Source organism: Ascaphus truei, chromosome 2 (genome assembly GCF_040206685.1).
Source record: "Ascaphus truei isolate aAscTru1 chromosome 2, aAscTru1.hap1, whole genome shotgun sequence".
NCBI lineage: Eukaryota > Metazoa > Chordata > Amphibia > Anura > Ascaphidae > Ascaphus > Ascaphus truei.
In genome coordinates, this window is record NC_134484.1 from 161703704 (window position 1) to 161725817 (window position 22114).

The window sequence follows — 22114 nt, forward strand, 5'->3', positions numbered from 1 at the left end:
TTTGGGGTAGAGGAAAACACAAGAGGACTTTGCTTTTCTGTGACACAAGTCTGCAGAAGTAATTGGAAATAGTACTCAATCTCTTCAATAAACTAAGTTAGATTTAAATAGCAAGAGAAACCTGGTTGTACGTTTTACATTTGTTGTATGCATTCTATGAATCTTTTCGTACTGATATATTTATAAATATAGCATAGGGCTTAAAAAAAAAAAAAAAAGGATACTATGGAGACTGTAAACTTTGCTCTCTGTCCTCAAACAGTTTAATCTGTTTAACGATTTGCATTTCCCTTTCTTACATAACATTTGCCCTCTCCTCCTGGATATTGGCTAACTCACCAGGAGGAGGTATTGGAATCAAGCTATAAAGAACCGCATGCTAATGTCATACGGTTACCTGAAGAGTTACAACAAAGCAAGTGATTACGACTGAAAACATTTTGCATAATGTTTAAATATTTCTAATGTAGAGATTTAATTTGACACAGAACAGCTCATATGATTTAATTACCTTGCCAGCTATTTTGTTTTTGGTGAGTGATGGGGCTTGTTTTAAGAAGAGCATCCTTCCTGTATTGTAGCAGCAGGAAGCTTCAGAAAATGAGGTGAATGAACAGACTATGACTATGCTGTCATTGCTTTGAGCAAAGCTTGCTCCTGAGCCCCCTGGTACAAACAGAGTTAATGCACTTTAACCATTGCTTGCATCTGGAGAAACTAAAAACATTTATTGATTACTTGTAGGATTAACTTCATTCATTTCATCACCTCTGGGGTGCGGCTCCATGTTTTTGAGTTTTGCCTTTCGCAACTCCAATCAATCAGTTTAAAGTGGCGTAGGTGGAGGTAGTGACTAGAATGTTGCTGTAGAATTGCATTGTACAGCTGTTAAATTGCCGAACACCTGTTATTTGTGGTTCCACATAGATAACTGACAGAAAATCAGACATTGACAAACAAATATAAACACACTCCGCTATTTGCACATCACATCTTAAAAATTCATATTGTCTCTATCTTTTCAACTTGATTTCACAGTTTTTTTTTAATGCTGATTGATGCCTTTGAGCATAATATACCATATTAGTTAGAATAAAATGAAAGCCTTTGTTCAAGTAACATATTTTCTACTGTATGAAACAGAAGTTCAATAATCAATGCAAATTATTTAATTATGATGTACAGGCATACCCCGGTTTAAGGACACTCACTTTAATTACACTCGCGAGTAAGGACATATCGCCCAATAGGCAAACGGCAGCTCGCGTATGCGCCTGTCAGCATGTCCTGAACAGCAATACCGGCTCCCTACCTGTACCGAAGCTGTGCGCAATTGTGGAGACTATAGAGCCTGTTACATATGCGTTATTTACATAAGTTATGCACGTATATGACGACTGCAGTACATTACATGCATCGATAAGTGGGGAAAAGGTAGTGCTTCACTTTAAGTACATTTTCGCTTTACATACATGCTCCGGTCCCATTGCGTACGTTAATGCGGGGTATGCCTGTATATGAACTCGTTCTTTCAATATTAGAATGAATACGAAATAGGAAAGCGCAAAAACTGTTAGTATCAAGCAATAGTAAGGTATGCACGTACAGCAAGATGGTAAAAACAAGCGTTTAAGTATAAAAACCCACCACTCAAGTGTCCACTTGGACACTTATTGTTAGGCTACGTCCCCGCTAGCGCTGAGTGGGCGGCGCTTGCGGCGGTTACAAACGTATATAGCTATATGTAAGTCCCCGCTCACGCAGTGCGCGGGCACACATGCTCACCCGCGCTCGGCACTTAAGTAAACAAAAAACCTATACTTTCCCGCTTGCTCAACTAACTACCTGCAAAGCCCCCCACCCTACCTCCCCCCCCCCCCCAAAGGCGTGCATGCAGGACACCCGGCACTCATGCATGGAGCGCTCTACAAGCATGAGCGTACTCAGCACCAGCGGGGACTCAGCTTTATTCTCTGTAGCGTGGGATACCATCCCATAAACATCTTAGTGCTATTTGGCATTTGGCATTCAACCACAAGGATGTTTTGTTTATTTGTTATCTCCTGGAGCTCGGCTGTGAGGTCATTAGTGTGCATAACACGGCGGGTTGCCCGAAGTGGAATCATTTCTCCAGTCTCATGTGGCGGGTTGCGTTGCTTCCCCTGATCCGGGTTGCAGGGGGTTCCCCAGGCAAGACTGCCAGGGTGTTCCTGACTGACTGGATGCTGACGTGAGGGTCTGGCCCAACCCTGCGGAACTCACTTAGTTTTTTTTACCATGAAATGCTTGTTTTTACTATCTTGCTGTATGTGCATATCTTACCATTTGTTGATACCAACAATACACTCCTAAATACTATGCTAGGAGAGTTTTTGCACTTTCCTTTTCCTGTTTTCGTTCTAGACCTGTGATGCCGAGCCATCATTGAACAGCTGCAGACTCATTTATTTTCAAGGCAGGTTTTATATTCCTTTTTCTGATCACTTTTAATTTAATTCAGCACTTGAGTTGATTTAACACCCTCTCTTTTTGCACACTTTTACACTCATTTGTGTGTATCACCTTAAGCGAGATTTACATTTCACCCACATGTTGATCCAATTATGTCTATAATCAGTCACTTCTGTGGTTTTTAGTGCATATCAATTACTACTTTCATTTATTTATTTCATATGTGTAACCCATGTTCCCCTCCCCCCTCTGGGAGATTTCACATCTACACGGTGTGTTGTGGTGCAGTGCATACCTGCTGGTTCACAGTAGATCTGAGCTTCCCGCGTTGTTGTAGGGGAGAACAGAACAGGCTTCTGGGGTAGTAACTGATTCGTACTCACGGTGACAGCGCCTCCATCTCTTGCAGGCCCCAGGGATGTGGGGACACTCCCTACAGGAGAACTTCTTGCCCTCCCGCTGATAGATTGCAGTGTCAGGCAGGAAGGTATATGTAAACAGGAACACACTTTATTCTTACACTGCAGATGGTTAGCATACACAGCTCACACAGTGGTTACAGCAGTTCTTGGGGCTTCACCCTCAGGTTGTACCCTGGACCTCCAATGCGGGTACAGGGCCCCCACAGCAGTCCTTGCTCTTCCGACTCCCTATTGGAGCCAGGGGTATAGTCTCACTCCTAACTCCCCAAGGGGATAAGGCAGTAAGTGCACAGCCAATCCGCACTTCTGGGTGAGAACCTGTCTCTCTCAAGGGTAGAGACAACTGACTAACTTTGGTAGTGCAGCTCCTTAAGTACAAGAAAAGCAGGAACCAGGTCTGAATCCCTAATTGGACACACAGGTCTAGTCGCACCACCTCCCCTGTGACTAACTGAAGCTGCTGGGGGTAGGGGAAAACCCATGATTACTCCTGGCGGGCCTGCTCTTACCAGGGCTTACTGCCAGGAGAAATTCAGACTGGTAGCCAGAAACCAGTCCTGGCTACATATGTATAAATCATGTCGCAATCCATTGCAATTTTGTGGGCTGTAGAGTTTTTTATTTTCTTAAAATCTTAGGCCAAAGCCCTGCCAGCAAAAATCCTAGCATACTGTATCTAACAAGCTATAGCACACGCGTACTACTATACGATCAGTATCGAAAATAGAATGTAGCGGCAGCTTCTGCTATGGGTGAATCTGCAGTTTTTCATGATTTGCTCAATCTGAAGCATTAGTGTATTCAGTGCTAAACCAAGAAAGTATTTCATCACACCATACAAGGGTGTATAATCTTTGTAATTTGTAACATGAGCTATTTGCATAAGCACAGCAAAGTTGCACATTTCTCTTGATTCATTTTTTTTTATGTGCTCATTGGATATTTTGTGAACGTTTGTCAGTTTACAGATGTGTTTACTTTTGCGATAGGTAAAATGTAATCGCTAAAATGATATTGGGGACATTTGTTCATATTTAGAATTTTGACAATTAGCACACTTTACTAGATTGCATTTATTTTCTAATGGCTGCCATCTAAAAGTGCTTTGAAGTGTAAAATTGTGCACTTTTGCATTATATACGTATACAGTTTTGCATAGCTGCAAAAATACACTTTGCAGAAATGTGGAGTATAATAGGAAAAAGTGCATATGAAAATAGAGTAAATTAAGAAAATTGTATTCATTTTAAATCTGTTAACACTGCCTGCAAGCTGATCTTGTAAATAAATAGTAACACCATCTTAGCAGTATGAGGCATTGTCTTAAAAAAAAAAAAAAAATAATAGCCGCCCAACATATTTCAATTCAGCTCTAAGACCAATTATACCATTTGATTCTATTTTTTATTATCTTTACTATATTTTTGTGTAAACATTTCTTGCAATATAACCACCGTTCCATAGTCCGTAAGTACACTTGTAAACATTTTTGCCTGGGAAATGCTTGATAAAGGCCAGATAGATGAATTGATCATCATTTTCTAAGTGCTCGAGCAGGTGCTATTAATTCGGCAACAAAAATAAGAAACTTTCTATATTGAGAGGCTTTGTAACACACTGTTAACACAATGCGGTAACGTGCATTCACTTTACCCTTCCAGCGCCAGGTGGGCATGGCACGCCCTCCGGCAAGTTGCGTTGTCGCAAAGTCACTGCAGCGATGCGCGTGGAGGAGGGTCCTCCTATTATGTTCCGATTGCATTCAGCGCTCCATAGGAGTCAAACCGTCATGCTCACTCGATGTCACAAGGAGCACCAACATGCCAGCCTTCGTCAGGCCCAGTAAACCTTAGAAGGCATTCAAGTTGTTAAATTAAGGGTAGTGTGTCCGTAACGGTGTGTCACACTGCTTCTCATCATATTATGTGCCAAATGTTGTGGCTACATTAATTAAACTTGTGCTGCTCATGAGAAATACAGTGTATTTTCTTAGTATAATTGTTTGTCAATTAAGAGGGTAGCTCTACCATTAGGGCAATCTGTCATAGGTCATAAATACCACCTCTTCCTGGGCGGTACAAATATTTTGGTCAAAATCTGTTTTTGTTCACATATAAAGAAAGCAGAAATGTAGGGCGCCTATGGAGAAATCTGCACCTACATGGGTCAATTGGAAATAAAGTTGTCTAGGTAAACTATTATCTTCTCTATTCATATAGAGAGCCGTCGATAGGGGGGCAAAGCCGGGACCGGTAGACGGGGTCCCGGCCGTCCAGGGGGGTGGGGGGGGTCAGTCATATACAAGATCATCTGAACAACGTACTGTACCAAAGGCAAGTTATAAAGATTACAATTTAAACAGCAGCAAATGTGGTGCTACTGTAGGCTCTAAATAAAAAAAAGATCAAATATGTTTGCTGCAAAAAAAAAAATATTTGCAAGAGAAATGCAATTCCCCATCTGTAAAAGATGCTTATTGTTTTTAACACCCACAAGCATTGCCATTCCTGAGTGTGTTCTATGTCCCATATGGTAACTGTATGTAAACAAAATTAAAATCGTTGCTCAACTATGCCATTTTGTTTATATATTTGTTTCTAATTTGCTTGTCGCAAGCACCTGTAATGCTCTGCAAGGCAATGTTTGCCGGCCCTTCTGGTAATGTAGGGGTTCATATAAATTGCACCAAGGGGTTGAGGGTGTAAAAAAGGGGTGACAAATGTCTCCGATTTTCTAGCAGAATCAATTACAAAAATCTCCTACCGTGGTGCATAACCATGGAGGATTAAACTCCATCCCGCTTCAGGAGAAACATGAAATAGATTGACCGCGGGGCAGGTATTACAAGCGGATCATTCTCCCCTTGGAGATCCATAACTAATAAATGGCATCTCCTAATGCTTTTCTGCATTGGCGATGGCTTTCTATTTTAGTGCCTTGAGCTTGCATTACACTGAATGTAAATCTTCCCATCCAATCACAACACATTGACTTGAGCACAGAGCCATAAAGAACACCCCTCTTCTGCTGCATACCCATAAGTATGTAGATTTTTCATAGGAAGACAATCCAGACATGGAAGAACTGGTTAATAGTTATTGTAGGCAATCAATTAGACTAGTAAAATGTTTGAATCATAAAGACAAATATTTAATTGATCACCCATGGTAGCAGCGTGCGTACAAGAGAATAAGTATACTCTTGGCAGTAATAAACTCTGAGGCAAAGCCTGGTGGCTTAGGAAATGCAAGACCCATATTCACAAAAATTATTCACCACTAGAAGATGCTTGTCAACACCGAGCTGTACATCACAGCAAGTGGGTATTATTAGGTATTAAGTGAAAAGGAAGACAGTGGAAATAAAAAACGTTACAAATCTACCCTTAAAAGTAATGCGAGAGATAGGGAAACCATGTAACAAATCTGCTGGTCCTTTGTGTATATGCAGACATATGACCTGAGTCATGGGCTGCTGTGGTATCAGAATATACAGCATCTCACAAAATTTCCAAAAGATTCAGCTAAAGCTGTACAAATGTCCCAATTCCGGTTTCAAATGTTTTAAGGACTTTGCAAACCCCGAAACAGTCGGAAAGCTGTTTGGTCTTCAGAAGTCAAAACTAAATATACAGCTCTCTTCATTCCATATGACTATTGTGACGCTCACCAGTTGCTGCCAATTTTTGCCAAACTGTTGCCTGAATATTTGTTAAAGTTGATCTCGGCATAAAAACAAAGAGGTTTTGCAAGGATTTTGTCTGTCATTATTTTTGTGCATTTTTTTTTTTGCCAGCCACTAATGCGCTCAGATACTTCTCGCTGGAGTAATTAAATCAAATGAAGCCATTATGAGGATTGACACAGGTCACATCTGCTTACACCATTCTTTTGAGGTGGTCATTGTTCTATTGAATAAATATAAATGTACTGTATTACCAAATGTGATTTGTTCAATAGCCTTTCAAGAGCTCTTGCTTATGTGATCAGCGACAGCATCCACACTAGTGCTGTTTGTATATTCAGATCAAGTGCCTTCGAGCATGCTTTGCTTTATATGTAAAACTTGACTTTTAAAGGAAAAATCCATGCATTTTTTTTTTTTTAAATACAGGATTGAAGTAGGGGGTGTCCGGAGATGAACCCCATTAATTTTGGCTCAGGGGACCCCCTGATTCCGGAGATGCTTATGTAGCCCTGTTTCCTATTGAATACAGTGCGCTACCAATGCTGTTCAACCTGTTGGCTCGCAGGGCCTAAGCCTCTGCCACGGAGAGCCTGGGGCAACACATATGAATACAAATAACCTTTTACCAAGTGCAGCGCCTCCACCTGTGATTGCTCCCAGTAGAGTGGAAGTTGTTCCTCACAGGACAATAATGTAATACAATACACACACAGCATATAAAATAACCAACGGCTTTACTAATGACAACCATAACCTTGCATATCATCAAACAGGTGTCCCTCCGTATAGGAGACACTATACTACTGCGTCTCGCAGGACGCAACCCCTTCACCGTGTACCACACTATGTCCAGTTCCCCACACCACAGTTCCCCCCACCCCCCAACGTAGGGTATGTGTGCCTGTGACTGCGCAGCCACTATGTTCTGATCTTATAGTTGGTGCACTTATTCAGGTGGAGCGCTCGGGCCTGCAAAGGAACTTTGACAAAGGATCCGACAAGGAAGACACTCCAGGGATACCTTTCCGGGGCGATCCCACCCGGTTGGCGACTGCTGTGCTGGCCGAGATCTGAGCCCAAACCTCCGCTATGGTAACGCGACAGTCTCTGGGTGTAACAACTCCTACTGGTACTAAAGGGGACTGGTTCCTGTCTTATGGCCTGTCCCTATGTCCGCTTCACTCACGGTGACTCAGGGCCTAACTGGGCCAGGGGCAGGGCCTAACTGGGCCAGGGGTATGTGGCCTAGTGTAAGGGCTACTGGCCACCCTACATGCAGAGCTCCTTCTCCTTCCTCCTCCTGATCAGCTCTCCCAACGTGCTCCCCTGCGCAACCTCCTAACCCTTCCTTCCGCGAATCCACCCGCCCTATAGGCTCCCTGGCGTCACCTGGTCTCGCTAAGGCTCCTGGGACTCGTAGTCCTGTGCGCTCCACCCTATAGGAGTAGCTCCTGTTTCGCGGGCTCTCACAACCCCTTACTGCGCATGCGCGACCTCTGTTCCCTCACCACCTCCACAGGCTCACCGCGCATGCGCGAACACCCAAACATGGCGGCGCCCTACTCGCTCGGGTCACTGCGGAGCCTCTGATATACCGAAGCACTCCCTGCACGCACTGCAACCTCCCTATTCTTCCCAGCATACGGAGATAAGGGTAAGCCTGGGGGACCTGGCTACACTTACCTTCGAAGGGGGTGCAGGGATCTATTTGCAGTTTTCTGCAGTTTAAAGCCCCCGGTCACAAGGGCCAATAGGAAGCTGAACCCCATTCATTTCAGTTCTTGGGAACCCTCTGCTTCCGGAAATATTTTGCTCCATAGTAGGTGCTGGTAGCCATTCTGCTCAGTTACCAGGGATCATGTAATGGCCACTGTTCAAAGCTCCTACGGGCCAAAGGGAAGCTGGGACATCATCAGATTTGGCTTCCATAGGCTCGCTTGACGCAGAAGCTTTAAAGTTTAAAGCACAGCTAGCTCAGCCGTACCAGCTACCGGCACCTACTATAGAGGGAAGTATCTCTGGAAACAGGCGTCCCCGGAGCTGAAATTAATTGGGTTCAGCACTGGAGACCCCCTGCTTCAATCCTGGGTAATATATATATATATATAAATATATATATATATATATATTTTTTAATATTGATTAATTAATTTTTATATAAAGTGTTTGTATTGCTCCTAAAATGGTTTTAGTTGAAACTGCTCCAATGGGGTTATATGATGGTAAGCAAACTGCTTATAGCGCTGTATAGTTCAAATGCATAAATATACTAAGGAAAAAATAAAGGTTGAATAGCAGTATGTCATTAAATGCAAAACGTCTTTACATGAAAGAGCAAAATTAGTTGTTGCGCAAAAAACATTGCCCAAAATAGTTCTATGGCATGGCCGAAATTGAGAGAAAACATTGGCATCAGAAGGAGGAAAACCTTTGATTTCAGTTGTAATGGTTTCAAGATTTCAAAATGCAGCAGCATCCATTAGAGCAGACATGTCCAGATCAATTCAGTGTTTAATGTTAAAAATCCTATAAAATGCCAGTTTGATTTGTATCCCTTCATATCGTTGCATGCTAATTAAAATCATATTTTTGCATATGTCATGCTTTTCGTGTACATATGCAAATGGCATCCCATTGCCTTTCAGCAATTAGTAATTAAGTTTATGAAGGACAGCTGTAATACGTAATTAACAAAAATGTTTGCAAGTCCTTTCACACTGAAAGTTACAACAGAAACATATTTGCTCATCCAAAGTCATTTCAGATTTTTTTTTTTATTTGCCAGATATCTTAAAAAAAAAATTAAAGCAATCATCATATGACATAATGAAACGGCTTCTTGGAAGGTCCCAGTCATACAAGGATGAATGAAAGCACTTCGCCTCTGTCCTCTGTGTAATGCACGTCACCAAATGCATGATGTGTCCTGTGAATGATCTACCTTCCTACCTTTCACATCCCATTGTAATTATGTTCTGCCAACTGAAATGTTTACTTATTATACAAAGCAACAGTGAAATTATCATTTAAAAATGAATATAACCCCGTCAAGATGTTGCAGTAATCCGTACACAACAATGTTGAACTGGCAGTGTTTCTTTCTTAATACTTTTAGCCACGAATTATATGGTCACATCTTAGAATATTCACAGTGGTGACCCCTTAAATAATATTTTACAATGCTTCTCCAAAATAGAGCAAATCAAAATACCACTTGTTGGTACATTTGCATGTCAGACAGGTCTTGCATGCTAAGAGATAATGGGGAAAGGCAGGGTTGCAGACCTCTGTGAGACATGCAAATTTACTCACAAGTCGTATTTTTATTTGCTGTTCGGTGGAGGGTTTTTGTAACTTTTTCTTACCCACCATAACTTGTTTTGTGTCTGGGTATCTCCAAAATAGGAAACCACTGGAAGACATCAAAATCACTTTAATTGAATGCGTGGGGTTGTGTATTTCTCTTTAACAGGCATCTCCTTATTTATTTATTTTTAATAACTTTTGTTACGTGCATCTATCACCACTTTTTGAATATTGTCACAATATAATTTATATTTTACACTATGAGTGTTGTGTGCTGTCTTTTTTTTCTTTTTCATGTCTCTGTTATCTGCCTCTGAAATACGGGGTATATTTTGACTAATGCAAGAACTTTACGGAAATCTGCGTACTAAAAGCAAGGAAACTGAAGAAAATGACAGATTTAATGCAGTTCTAGCATGTTCATTCCCCTAATTTGTTTATAGCATTAATCTGGACATTTGCCAACTGTGTTTTATTTTGAACATTACCCGAAGAGTGGTGCCTTTTTGATCAGTGGTTAGAATGCATTGGCCATCCACCCGAGCAAGGAAGAAATACATAGCTGCAAAATGGCCTCCCCAGAGGAAAACCCAACGTGTCAGATGAACCATAGTACAGGTTAAAATTAAAAGGAGGAAAAATAAATGTTTCACTAACAAAACTTGTTTCAGTTGCCATATTAGTCCCGGGAAGGAAGTATATTTTTGTGTATGAAATTATTTCTAAACTACCCGCATGAGACTTTTTTCCCACTGGTTGTGTTTGTACGTAATCTTTCCTCAGCGCATAAGACTCTTGTTGTCCTCTGGCTAAGATATTTTTTTTGTATTCTCTAGGGTGGCTTTTGTTATGAAGAAGCATTTGAACACCCATTTACTGGGGAAGCATGGAGTTGGTACACCAAAGGAAAGGTAAGGGTTTACTATTACTTTTAAAACGCAAATTTGGATTAAGCAACAATGTGAATTGTACTCCTAACAAGTTCCTGTATTGTTCTATAGTATTGGGAATCTAGGAATGGGAGTGATTCCCAAAAAATTGATGCGGATACCAGTGTCGAACTGGGGAATCTAGGGTCCTTGGGGACTCTGGCCATATTTTGATATTGAATTGTTCAAATGTAAAAGATTTTTACATCCTAAACTTGTATCCTGTATGATATTTGGAGTTCATAAAGGCAAGTCTCGATGCACAGGCCAGCAACGTGCAAGCAAAATTCAGTTTAGAAGATACTTGCGAACCTCTAGTAAACGTTTCAAGATGGCGGAGTTTGAGGGGTTTGCTCGTGTGACCCCTGGAGTATGTAAGCAGCAAGACCTGTCCGTTCCACAGAGAGGGCAGTTTATATTTCTACCACAAACCGCAGCCTTTAAGCCTTACATCTACTTGGCCTGTCACAGAGCTTGTAGGCACTCATGGCTGAAGGACGCACGTTCCCCTGAGGGGTGCTCCTCTCCGCCATCTTGAAACTTTTACAAGAGATTCGCAAGTACCCTCTGTATTTTATTTTGGTTGCACCTTGCTGTCCTTTGTATTGAGACTTACCTTTGTGAACCCCAAAATAGCATGCAGGATGTGAAGATGTACTATATTTGACTGTTTTCGTATCTGGAATCATTCATTTCTATTTTCCTTCATGACTTTGACTCATACATACAACGGGTCAGTTCAGGTTAGGATCTCTAGGCCACTTGCTATTTATCAACTACACTGAGAACAGTAGACACACTTGCTTCATGGATTTGATTTTTTTTTTATGCTGACTTTTTGTTGTTGTGCGATCATTCATTCCTCTATGTAGTGTGTGTGTATATATATATATATATATATATATATATATATATATATATATATAAGGGGGGAAACACAGGCGCAAATAAACGCTATATATAATAAAAAGAGCATAATACGGATGGAAACAGTGTCTGATGTCTTTGAGATGAATACTCTGAAATGAATAAAGAGAAACAAAATATGGTGAAGTACGTTCTGTATTGATATATTGTGCAAAAGTAGACAGCTACTTACAAAGTAGCCAAAAGTTAAGGCATGTAGGACACATAAGTTCCTCTCCTTCCTGCTGGTCGGTCTATATGGTGGTCTTTTCCTCTCCACGTGGAACGCCAAGATTTTGCGACCGATCCGTCTGCAGCTTATTTCCAGTACTCCTTAATTGCTCCTCCAGTCTCGCGAGATAGCGAGCGTGACATCACTGGACTTGTATCCGTGCCGGAGCGGCAGGCAATAATGGCCAAAGTATGAACTATATTTAACTGGAAATCGGAGTATGGCAGTTCTGAAGATAGGGGGAGCTTTGCAGATATAATCTTAAGCCTTTACCCTATGCGTTTCGTCCTATTTGTAGGACTTCATCTGGGGAATATATCTATCTATCTCTGAACACAAAGGTGTATGTATGTGTGTATATATATACGCATATATATATATATATATATATATATATATATGCGAAACGCATAGGGTAAAGGCTTAAGATTATATCTGCAAAGCTCCCCCTATCTTCAGAACAGCCATACTCCGATTTCCAGTTAAATATAGTTCATACTTTGGACATTATTGTCTGTCGCTCCGGCACGGATACAAGTCCAGTAACATCACGCTCGCTATATATATATGTATACACACACCGTATAAGTATGTTGCTACTCCCTTTGTATATTTTTGTAGGTCACACTTATGACTTTGTGCTGTTATGTACATATCTCTATTTAGTGCATTTTGAATTTTTCTAGGATACATTTTTACACTTTTGTATTTCACAGTAAATCTATATATTTTCAGATTTTGCATAATGAGTGCATCATTTTGAGAACACAGTTTGTGACACATTCTTGTGTGGTACTTGTGTGTTTATTATTCTTTAATTATGATAGTTTCCGGCCTGGCTACATGGAATTGCTGTGAAGCGCTACAGTATGTATCTGGAGGGAGTTATATAAATAAAGATATACATACATATATGTTTATCTCATTTATTTTAAGCACACAGATTATTTGTTACATTTAGTAGGTTACAGTATGCACTTGTACACAGGTGTTGTTGGATATGAACTTTTAGGACCGCTTTGGTAACTTTATTAGATATCTGAAGAGTGAGTTAATGGGACAAAATGCACCACTTCATAAGTGTAGGGAGATCATTCTGGCTCATTCACTGTGGATTTTCTACTCTAATCGAAAAATACTGTAGATCTTAGAGGATGCATAATGAGGACTGGCTGAATAGTTTATGGTAATCCAATCAGGCGATTACCCTATTCACATAGTAAACTTGTTTCATCAGCCTACACATTCTCTTGCGTTTTCTTTGTCCACTAGTTCTATTTTGAAGATCTAGGTAATCTGCCCATTGTTCAATAAACGGGGAATGCCGATCGGGGCACTATTGTATGGAATTCCATGTGATTGTGCACCGGACCATTTGTCACTTCTTTGTCAAGTGATTGCTCTTGGAGCAATCGCATTAGACGACTAGGCCCTGAATGCCTGAAACAGAAGGGGAGGTGGCTCCACTTTTCGATTGGGGTTGCTACTCCGGCTGAGCAGTCTGCCCGATCACGCCCTAAACAGGTATGTGATAAGGGCCTCTGGTGTGACCAGGCCCAGGGCATACTAGGTATGTTATTAGGGAACTCTAAAGGTTCGAAAATAACCATCTTAGTGCTGAAGAGACCTACACAATTTTGCTGCATGTTTTCCACAAAGTTCCATTGTGCTAAAACATGTTTCAAATGGTAATACATTAAATGAAGCAATTAAACAGTATTTGTTGTTCTAAATGGTAATAACTTAATATTTCCCTTTTGGAATTGCGCACCATTGTCTCGAATATTGTAAATATTTAATGATTATTAGATTAATTAACAGCTGGCTAATGTGAAATCTTTTGTATAATGCATATGGCATAAGGTTTTGAGAAATATTTCCATAATAAACCAAGAAGTCTCTTCTATATTCTACCTAGACAATGTAGAATTTTAATTGTATAATTAGTAAGGCAGCAAACAAATGGGGCGTAACAGACACACATTAGGTGTCGTGATGGAAAGAGCGGATTCTGACTGCACCGAAGTTACAATGGGCCTTTCAAAAAAGATTTGTGCTTCATTTCTTAATTGGTTTGTTACAGTATTCAGTAAATGAATTCTTCTTGCTGGGGTAGCCATCGGTACACTGCAGATGGGCTAAGGCTGTAGCAGATACTGTCTCTGGTACCTGCAAACTCTAAACTAAGGCAGTAAGAAGGTGTTTAAACACTCTGGTATAAAGTACTCGTTATTATTATTATTTAGGGCCTGGGTTTTTGTACTCCTTTTGTACTCCTGGGGTTTCAGCTTCTCAAGCACAACTATAAGCAAGTGTTTTTTTTTTTGAGCACCTGCTATCGGTAGAGTATTTTGGGTGTCCCCATCTAGTCTTGCATAAACCAGTTCATAGGAAACCCAGTGAGCACCACAAGTGTAAGAGCAATGTTTCAGTTACCAGTTTCACATGATCAGCATTATGCATTAGAAGGCACTGACTACAGTTAGAGATGTTCTGCAACATGCAGTTACTGTACCAGCATTATAGCAGCAGTGTCATTTCCTAGCCATAGTCCCTCGCAACAATGTCTAAGATTTAAGCAGAATGGACTAGCATAATACATGATGAACCATTCTTCTTTCTATTACCATTCCTCTGCTTTTTTCCTCCTTGATGTATTTAAATGGCTGCAGAAAACAAGGAATTCCATCAACAAGCTGTACCTTAATTTCTCTGCAAATTAAGTTACCTTTCCTTACCTGTTTAAAACATTATTGCATTGGCTACAATTGTGCAAGCTTGCTACATTTAAATTTCTCCAGGACAATGTAATCTGCTTACTTTCTACGCTTTGGATTTGACTCTGTCCTCTGATAGGTTGCACGTTAGAGCAAATTATGATCGAAGTTAGCTAAATAGGCTGTGGCAATTAGATTAATAATGCATTTACTTTGCAAGTATTTAGTCCTAATGCTTTGACTGATACATGCAAAAATGTTAATTTATTAAAAGCAAATTCATGTAATTGTACTCCTGAGTTTGATGGACCAAAAAAAGTTGTCAGTATAACTATCATCAAAACCCGTAAACTGAAAGAAGTTCATATATTTGAAGTTAGAGCAGCACATTATTTCTTATGGCAAAGATACTGACAGCTTTGCAAACAGAAACTAACATTTCCAGAACATTTGAGCTAAGTATGACTATTGCATCTGTCCTCAGCTGCTTTACATTTTGCTTTTTAATATGGCTCTATTTTTCAGGATGCCCTGATAAGTACATCGCTCATATGGCCATTCACAAGATTTGTATCAAACAATTGTGATGAGTACATTCTGACGGTAGCGAGATACATGCCAGAAAGGTAGATGAAACTGAATACATTTAGCGGCCATAGACTTTTTTTATTTTTTTTTACTTTTCTCTCCCCCCTGCAATGATGGAAACTTGTGCACTTTAAGAAAACAATTGATGTTATCCAATACATTTTTTTTGTTGTCATTACCACTGGTCAGGTATTTTCGGTTCCCATCAGGTTAAATGTCAAACCGGACAGAAAAAGTGTAATTGCAACCGGAGCATTCGCATAAATATGGTTTAATAAGGTTCAGAAGCATCCAAGAGATGTGCTGTTAATCATATTTCTTCCAGCGATGCCTAAAAGCGTGCAGAATACAAAGCAGGTACACAGGCTGACATGACATTATTTGGTCTTATCCTTCACAAAAAAAGTTATTTAAGAAAGAAAGAAAAAAAATCTACCTGCGTTTCCCTTATTCTATATGCTTTGAAACCACATTACATTATGCTTCATTCTATATTCTAATGCAGGGGTGCGCAAACTTTCCCCTCCTGGCTGCACTCCCCGCCTGCTCGTGCCCCCCTCCTTAACATGTCTCCGGCGTTATATGACGCCGTAGTGGTCATGTGACGTCACGTGACCCCCGTAGCGGCATTTGACACCGCGTCGCTACAGACAAGGTAAGTGAAGTTGCAGAGGCCTCACGCGATCCCCCGACATTTCATTTAAATGCCTTGGGGAAGAGCGTGGGCCTCTGCAACGGACAAATCCACCCAGTTTGCACACCCTGTTCTAATGAATGGAGCACAGTGCTTTCCTGACATGGGGTAGTGGCTTCACAGTCTGTGGAGTAGAGGTTGGTGACATAGACCACTGCACTTAATTTCTGCTTTCAAATGCTGTGGAATATCTCTGGCTTTACATTGCCTGCTATCATATTCTTTTGTGTAGAATAACCTCCTATGGCGCTAAGGATAGGAAATGGAATAAAGTCTTGTGCAATGGTTTTCTTCTTGTATCATATCTTGTATCATATCTTGTTATCATATTCTTTTGCCAAAGTGTGCTTGCCTTGTATAGGTGTTCCTTGCATTCATAGCCTTTTATGTGCCAAGTCAAAAGTTGAGCAATTTTAGAGCAAAAAAAAACAAAAACAAAATGGCAGAATCTGTTAATACTATTGTTTTGAATGGGATTTTGTTGTTCTTTGATACAACTGGTGCAGTTTTGTTTTGTTTGCTGTAGAATTGCACCACTTTCTCTTGATACACCATCATAGACTTTACAGTAAGAGTAATATATGTATCAATCACCTGTTAACCCACCAGCAATTTATGTTAGAGATGCCAATTTTTGCGGTAAATGGCTTTCCTCCTGCCTATTACAGGCTATGTCTGGTTATAGTAACAGCCCGCTTTGTTTCAACCCCTAACATTGGAAAATATCTCTCCCACTGACAACTCTTATGTTTTGGCCCCTTCTAAATATTAGTAGATCAACCAGCACTGTACCTAAGGACTCTTGATTTGGTTAAAAATGTGGTAAACGCTGCTATGTAAACTCATTAACAGACATGGCAGCTGTAAGTTTTTAGGGCTCTAGTAATGTAACATTGTAATATTATATCTTTTTTTCGAGGGAGAACATCTTGCGGGTTCTTCCAATGCCGTTTTGTTCTCTTAAATCTGTTTCTTGTACATTTTTTTTTCCTCCCATTTTTGTAAAGCAGAGTTTTCCCTCATTTGCAAATGCCAGACATGGAATTAGCCTGAAAAGCCATATTTGCATGAAGACATGTAGGCAAAGCGATTGCTGTATATGTATCTTTAGAGAGAAAATGGTAAAATTACATTTAAAAAAAAAAAGGTTAAGCTATAAAATGTAATGATATACAGTACTGTATTCATTACACTCTGGATGTTGTGAAAGCACAAGGCATGAAAGTTCTTCCTACAGTTTCTGCAGGGGTGCTTAACGCCAGTCCTCAAGCCCCCCCCCCCCCCAACAGGTCAGGTTTTCAGGATATCCCTACTTCAGCACATGTGGCTCAATCAGTGCCTGATTTAGCACAGGTACCTCAATCAGAGGCTCAGTCTTCAACTGCGCCTCTGATTGAGCCACTTGTGCTTAAGCTGGGATATCCTGAAATCCTGTCCTGTTGGGGGGGGGGGGGGGGCTTGAGGACTGGCGTTAAGCACCCCTGAGTTACTGCATAACGAGAATGGGTAGAGTAGCCATATTGTTTTGTCTTCTGTTTTCCACTACATCCCTCAAACCCAGAAGTGTTCGATTTCTTTTTAGTGAGAGCCACACATTTTGTAGATTTGGATCCGTGTGTGTGGTGCAGGAATGACAGATAAGTAGTCCAAGTGATGTTTAGCTTGTGTGAGTAAAATCTAAAACTAAGTGGCTTCCCATTGAGACAGGCACAACTTTTGTCCGTTGTATCCAACTGTTTGTTTTATACTCTCTGTGACCAACTAGAATACAGGTCATCTTTTATTCTGTGACTTTAAAGCAATATAACTTAGTGTAAATAAATGGCAGTAGCTAAATATATGCTGGTAGTCACAGTCTGCTGTAAATCTTATGTTGTTAGTTTAAGTATATAAACAGCCTGTGTAGATGGGTGGCCGAAGTCAGTACTGACTGCAACTACTGCTGCTGTTTAGATTAACAGGAAGTCTTTAACTGTGTTCTATTTTCTTCATATTGATTTGAAAGCGAATGTTGTTGGACGTTTTAAATCTGGCAAAATATCATAACTTCCACGTTTCCTGTTTATTTTCATAATGCAAGGGAGACAGAAGCTGAAGTATGATCTCTTACCAGCATGCATATGAAATGCAAATATCTGTAGAAAACGTGTAGGAGCACTTTGGCTTTGGAAACATACAAAATGGTTCCATGAATTTTAACATCTTAATGTGATATGTGTAAAAAAGGGCACGGAATGGTAGGAAAATACCTTCATTTGATTGGATGCTTGATGTCACATGCAGTTCAATATGCCAGGGGTCTGCAACCTCTCAAGGAAGAAGAGCCATTTTATAAAAAATGTCTTTGTCCAAAATGTTCCTAGAGCAGCAACTCATGCATGAATATTAAACCCCCACAAACCCCCACAAACACACACATATACTGTACACACACTAATAGGTATATACTGTATAAACATTAACATACGACAAACTTACTTCAATCAGAATTAGGGAAAGGAAAAAATATGCGAGGGAATAAAATACATCTAACAATAAGAAGTCCATTTATTTATTTAATTATTTTTTCTGTGCAAAACAGTTTGTCATTTCCACCCTTGGGCAAAAAATGCAAAATAACTCAAAATATGCTTAGTCCTGTGTATTTATTTACTTCCCTTCCCTCCTCTCTCACCCTCCCCACTCTCACTCAATCCCTGCGCACACTCAATAACCCATACTCACCCCCCCCCCCCATACTCAATAACTCTCCTGCGCTCCTCACATATAAATAAGTAAATACATGGAGGGGAAAAAAGTCTATCATAGGAATCGAATCCGACAGAGACTCCATTATCTATGGGAGGGGTCCAAACCCTGAGAGCAGGAGGGTTTTCAACCCCTCAGTACTGTGAGCTCCTGTTGGAAGATATTCCTTTTAACACTGTTGCTTTACACACTGTTCCATCCAAAAAAACATAACGTAGATGCAGACTTACCAAAAAAAGCTATTTATATGTGAGAAGGCCGTGTGGCTTCACTTTCTGGTGAATAATCACTACATTTGGGATATGTCCCCCCCCAAAATAAATAAATATATATACACTACACCCCCTCAAATACGTACATACATACACTACTACACTACCCCCCCCCCCCCCAAATACGTACATGCACCAGGAGGGAGCAAGATTTTTTTAGGGGGGCGCGGCGATTACATTTAAAACAATGCTGGGGGATCTTGTGAGGCCTCTGCAACGTCCCTTAACTTGTCTTTTGTGATATGTCGCCATGGCAATGCAGCGTCATGTGGCCCGACGGCATCATTTGACGCCGAAGTCAAGGTATGGGGAGAGTGCAGGCAGGGGGGCGCAGCATGAAAAGTTTGCGCTTCCCTGACATACACTACCCCCCAAAATAAATTTATTCACTACCCCCCCTCAAATACATACATACACTACCCCCTCAAATACATACATACACTACCCCCCTCAAATACATACCCTATCACTACCCCCCAAATACATACATACTCTACCCCCCCTCAAACACATACATACACTGACACTACCCCCCAAAATACATACATACACTACCACTACCCCCCAAAATACATACATACACTACCACTACCCCCCCAAAATACATACATACACTACCACTACCCCCCCAAAATACATACAGTTGTGTGAAAAAGAAAGTACACCCTCTTTGAATTCTATGGTTTTACATATCAGGACATAATAACAATCATCTGTTCCTTAGCAGCTCTTACAATTAGGTAAATATTTAACAAAAATAAAGCCAAAATGGAGAAGCTATGTGTGAAAAGCTAAGTACACCCTTACTGCTTCCATAGGAATTAAGATGCTAAGTAGCAGACAGGTGCTGCTAATCAAATGCCCTTGATTTATTGATCATCAGCAAGTGTGACCACCTCTATAAAAGCCGAAGTTTTAGCAGTTTGCTGGTCTGGTGCATTCAGGTGTGTGTGTTAACACAATTCCAAGAAGGAAAGACATCAGCAATGATCTTAGAAAAGCAATTGTTGCTGCCCATCAATCTGGGAAGGGTTATAAGGCCGTTTCAAACAATTTAAAGTCCATCATTCTACAGTGAGAAAGATTATTCACTTTGAGGCCTGATGGCTAGGCAGACATCATGTCTCCTATGCAAATGTTTAGGCAGTATAACACCCTATGAACCATACTTTATTACAGCATACATTTTGAGGTACTTCATATTCGGTTGGGGCACCCACACATGCCCTGGGACACCTTGGCACTAACTGGGGTACCCCCCTTAACCGTGGGATTCAATCAGCTACAGAGATACTTTTCATCCCTGTGCCTTATTTTACTGTGCACAAAGCATATGTTTTAAAACACACTGTTCAATAAAATATACACTTTAAAAATATCCTACGTCTGTGGGTTATGGGAAATAGAATAAGAAGCTGCACGTTATTTCTTACTAGCCATATTCCCCACACTCTATGCTATAAACGTAGGGCTGGACTTTTAAAAGTCCCCTCACAACCGTATAGATGATTGGAGTACCCCCTAGAACCTCTATACTGGTTCTGGGTGACCTATGCATTTACTGGGTATCCCCATCAACATGGGGACCCCTTGATTGTTTCAGAGACACCTCACATACCTATGCCCCTTTTACCTTTCTGGTCTGTGCTGAAGCAGGGAACCCGTAGTGGTGAGTAACAAAAGCGTTTTCAAGGGGAGATATTACTGAGACAATGTGTCTGCATGCATCCAGGAATCTGACCTAATTCTTGGGTACATTTTTAGGGGAACCAGCAACTCTGGACCCTGACTAGATAGACACAATCTGACAACACTTTCTCCGCAAAACCCCCTTGAAACTCATACCACAGCCACCTCTGCTTGCCGGCACTCCTGGAAAAGTAAAAACGCATAAAATACTTTATTACCGCACATTACAGGTTATGCATGTACAAACCCTGGGCTCGAGAGCTGAAACTCTATAAACCCAACACACGGATTGGGGGTAACCAAACAGGTTTAAACCTTTATTTGATAGCCTGGCTACCCCCTACCTTCACACACACACACCTTGGACCTGCCTTCCTCCCACGCTGCTGGGGGGGCCCGGCCGGCGCTGGAGTCGGGCATCTTGTTGCTGCCGGGCCTGGATCTCCCCAGTTGCGGGCCTGCCTCTCTCCTGGCTGTGTAAATACAGAATACAAACTTCTCCTGAGCTGTAGACAAAATAAAGTTCAATTGGGTGTACAGGAAAATGTGTAAACAAATGAAGTCTTGAACTTGGCTTTCGTGTGCATTGTAGTGAAGGGAAATATATTTCAGTGGATGCTTATTGCACTTTGCATTATCTTTCCTATGTCTGAAGTTCTAGCAACAGTGTAGCTTTAGTGTAATAGGAAAACTCCTACAAAATCTGGAATAGACTGCAAATTCATTATTTTGTTTATAAATGATTTTGGGTAGACTTAATTCCTCATCAAAACCGTCCTCATTAGTAATTGAGCTGCACCAGTCGAGACAGCTTTAAAAAAAAAAAAAAAAAAAAAAAAAAAAAGTCTAGACATTTTTAGTCTAAATAGATCAGAAGTTGTGTTTCATAATTGAAATGATAGGCCTATTCTTTTTTTGACATGACAGCATGTTTGTGCTGAACATGTAGGCAAAGACCAGGCAATAACTGCTTGACTCATGCAAGATGATTGGGACATGACACAGGTGTTTTGCTGCTTGACTTTTACAGTGTGTTTAGTGCCAGGAAATTGCTCTCATCCATGCCTACAAGTGTCTTATCACTTTTATACGTTGTTTATACAGTCTTATAAAGTCGAACTGTATTTAGCAATATAATACCTAGTTATACAGTAGTCTGTGTTGGAAAGTTATTCAGGAGTTCTTTACACACCATAGTAGTCTTGACAGTGGGGGAACCTGGTTTTAATTCCAATATCAGGTCTAGGTGGCCTTGTACTACAAATAGCGTACACAAAACCCCACATTATTGGGTAATACTGTTTAATCCACAGAAATAAAAATAGTCAGTCGTGTAAGGGGGGGGGGGTGTATTTGGAGTGTCAGTGGGGGTTATGTGTATTTGGGGTGTGGGGGGTGTATTTGGGGTGTGGGGTGTTGTGCGTATTGGGGGAGCGGGGATTAGTGTGTGTAGTGGGGGGGGGTGCCGGAGAG

General features: G+C 40.7%; 1 protein-coding gene across 5 annotated transcripts in view; it reads left to right on the forward strand.

Annotated features, from left to right (window-relative positions):
* The window catches only part of ZNF407 (zinc finger protein 407), a 452537-nt gene that overhangs the window by 188254 nt on the left and 242169 nt on the right, over positions 1–22114 (forward strand). For all 5 annotated transcript variants that reach the window (XM_075585490.1, XM_075585485.1, XM_075585487.1 and 2 more), the window contains one exon: positions 10703–10777. In XM_075585490.1, the coding sequence (XP_075441605.1) occupies positions 10703–10777 (75 nt within the window). The remainder of the gene's footprint in view (positions 1–10702; positions 10778–22114) is intronic.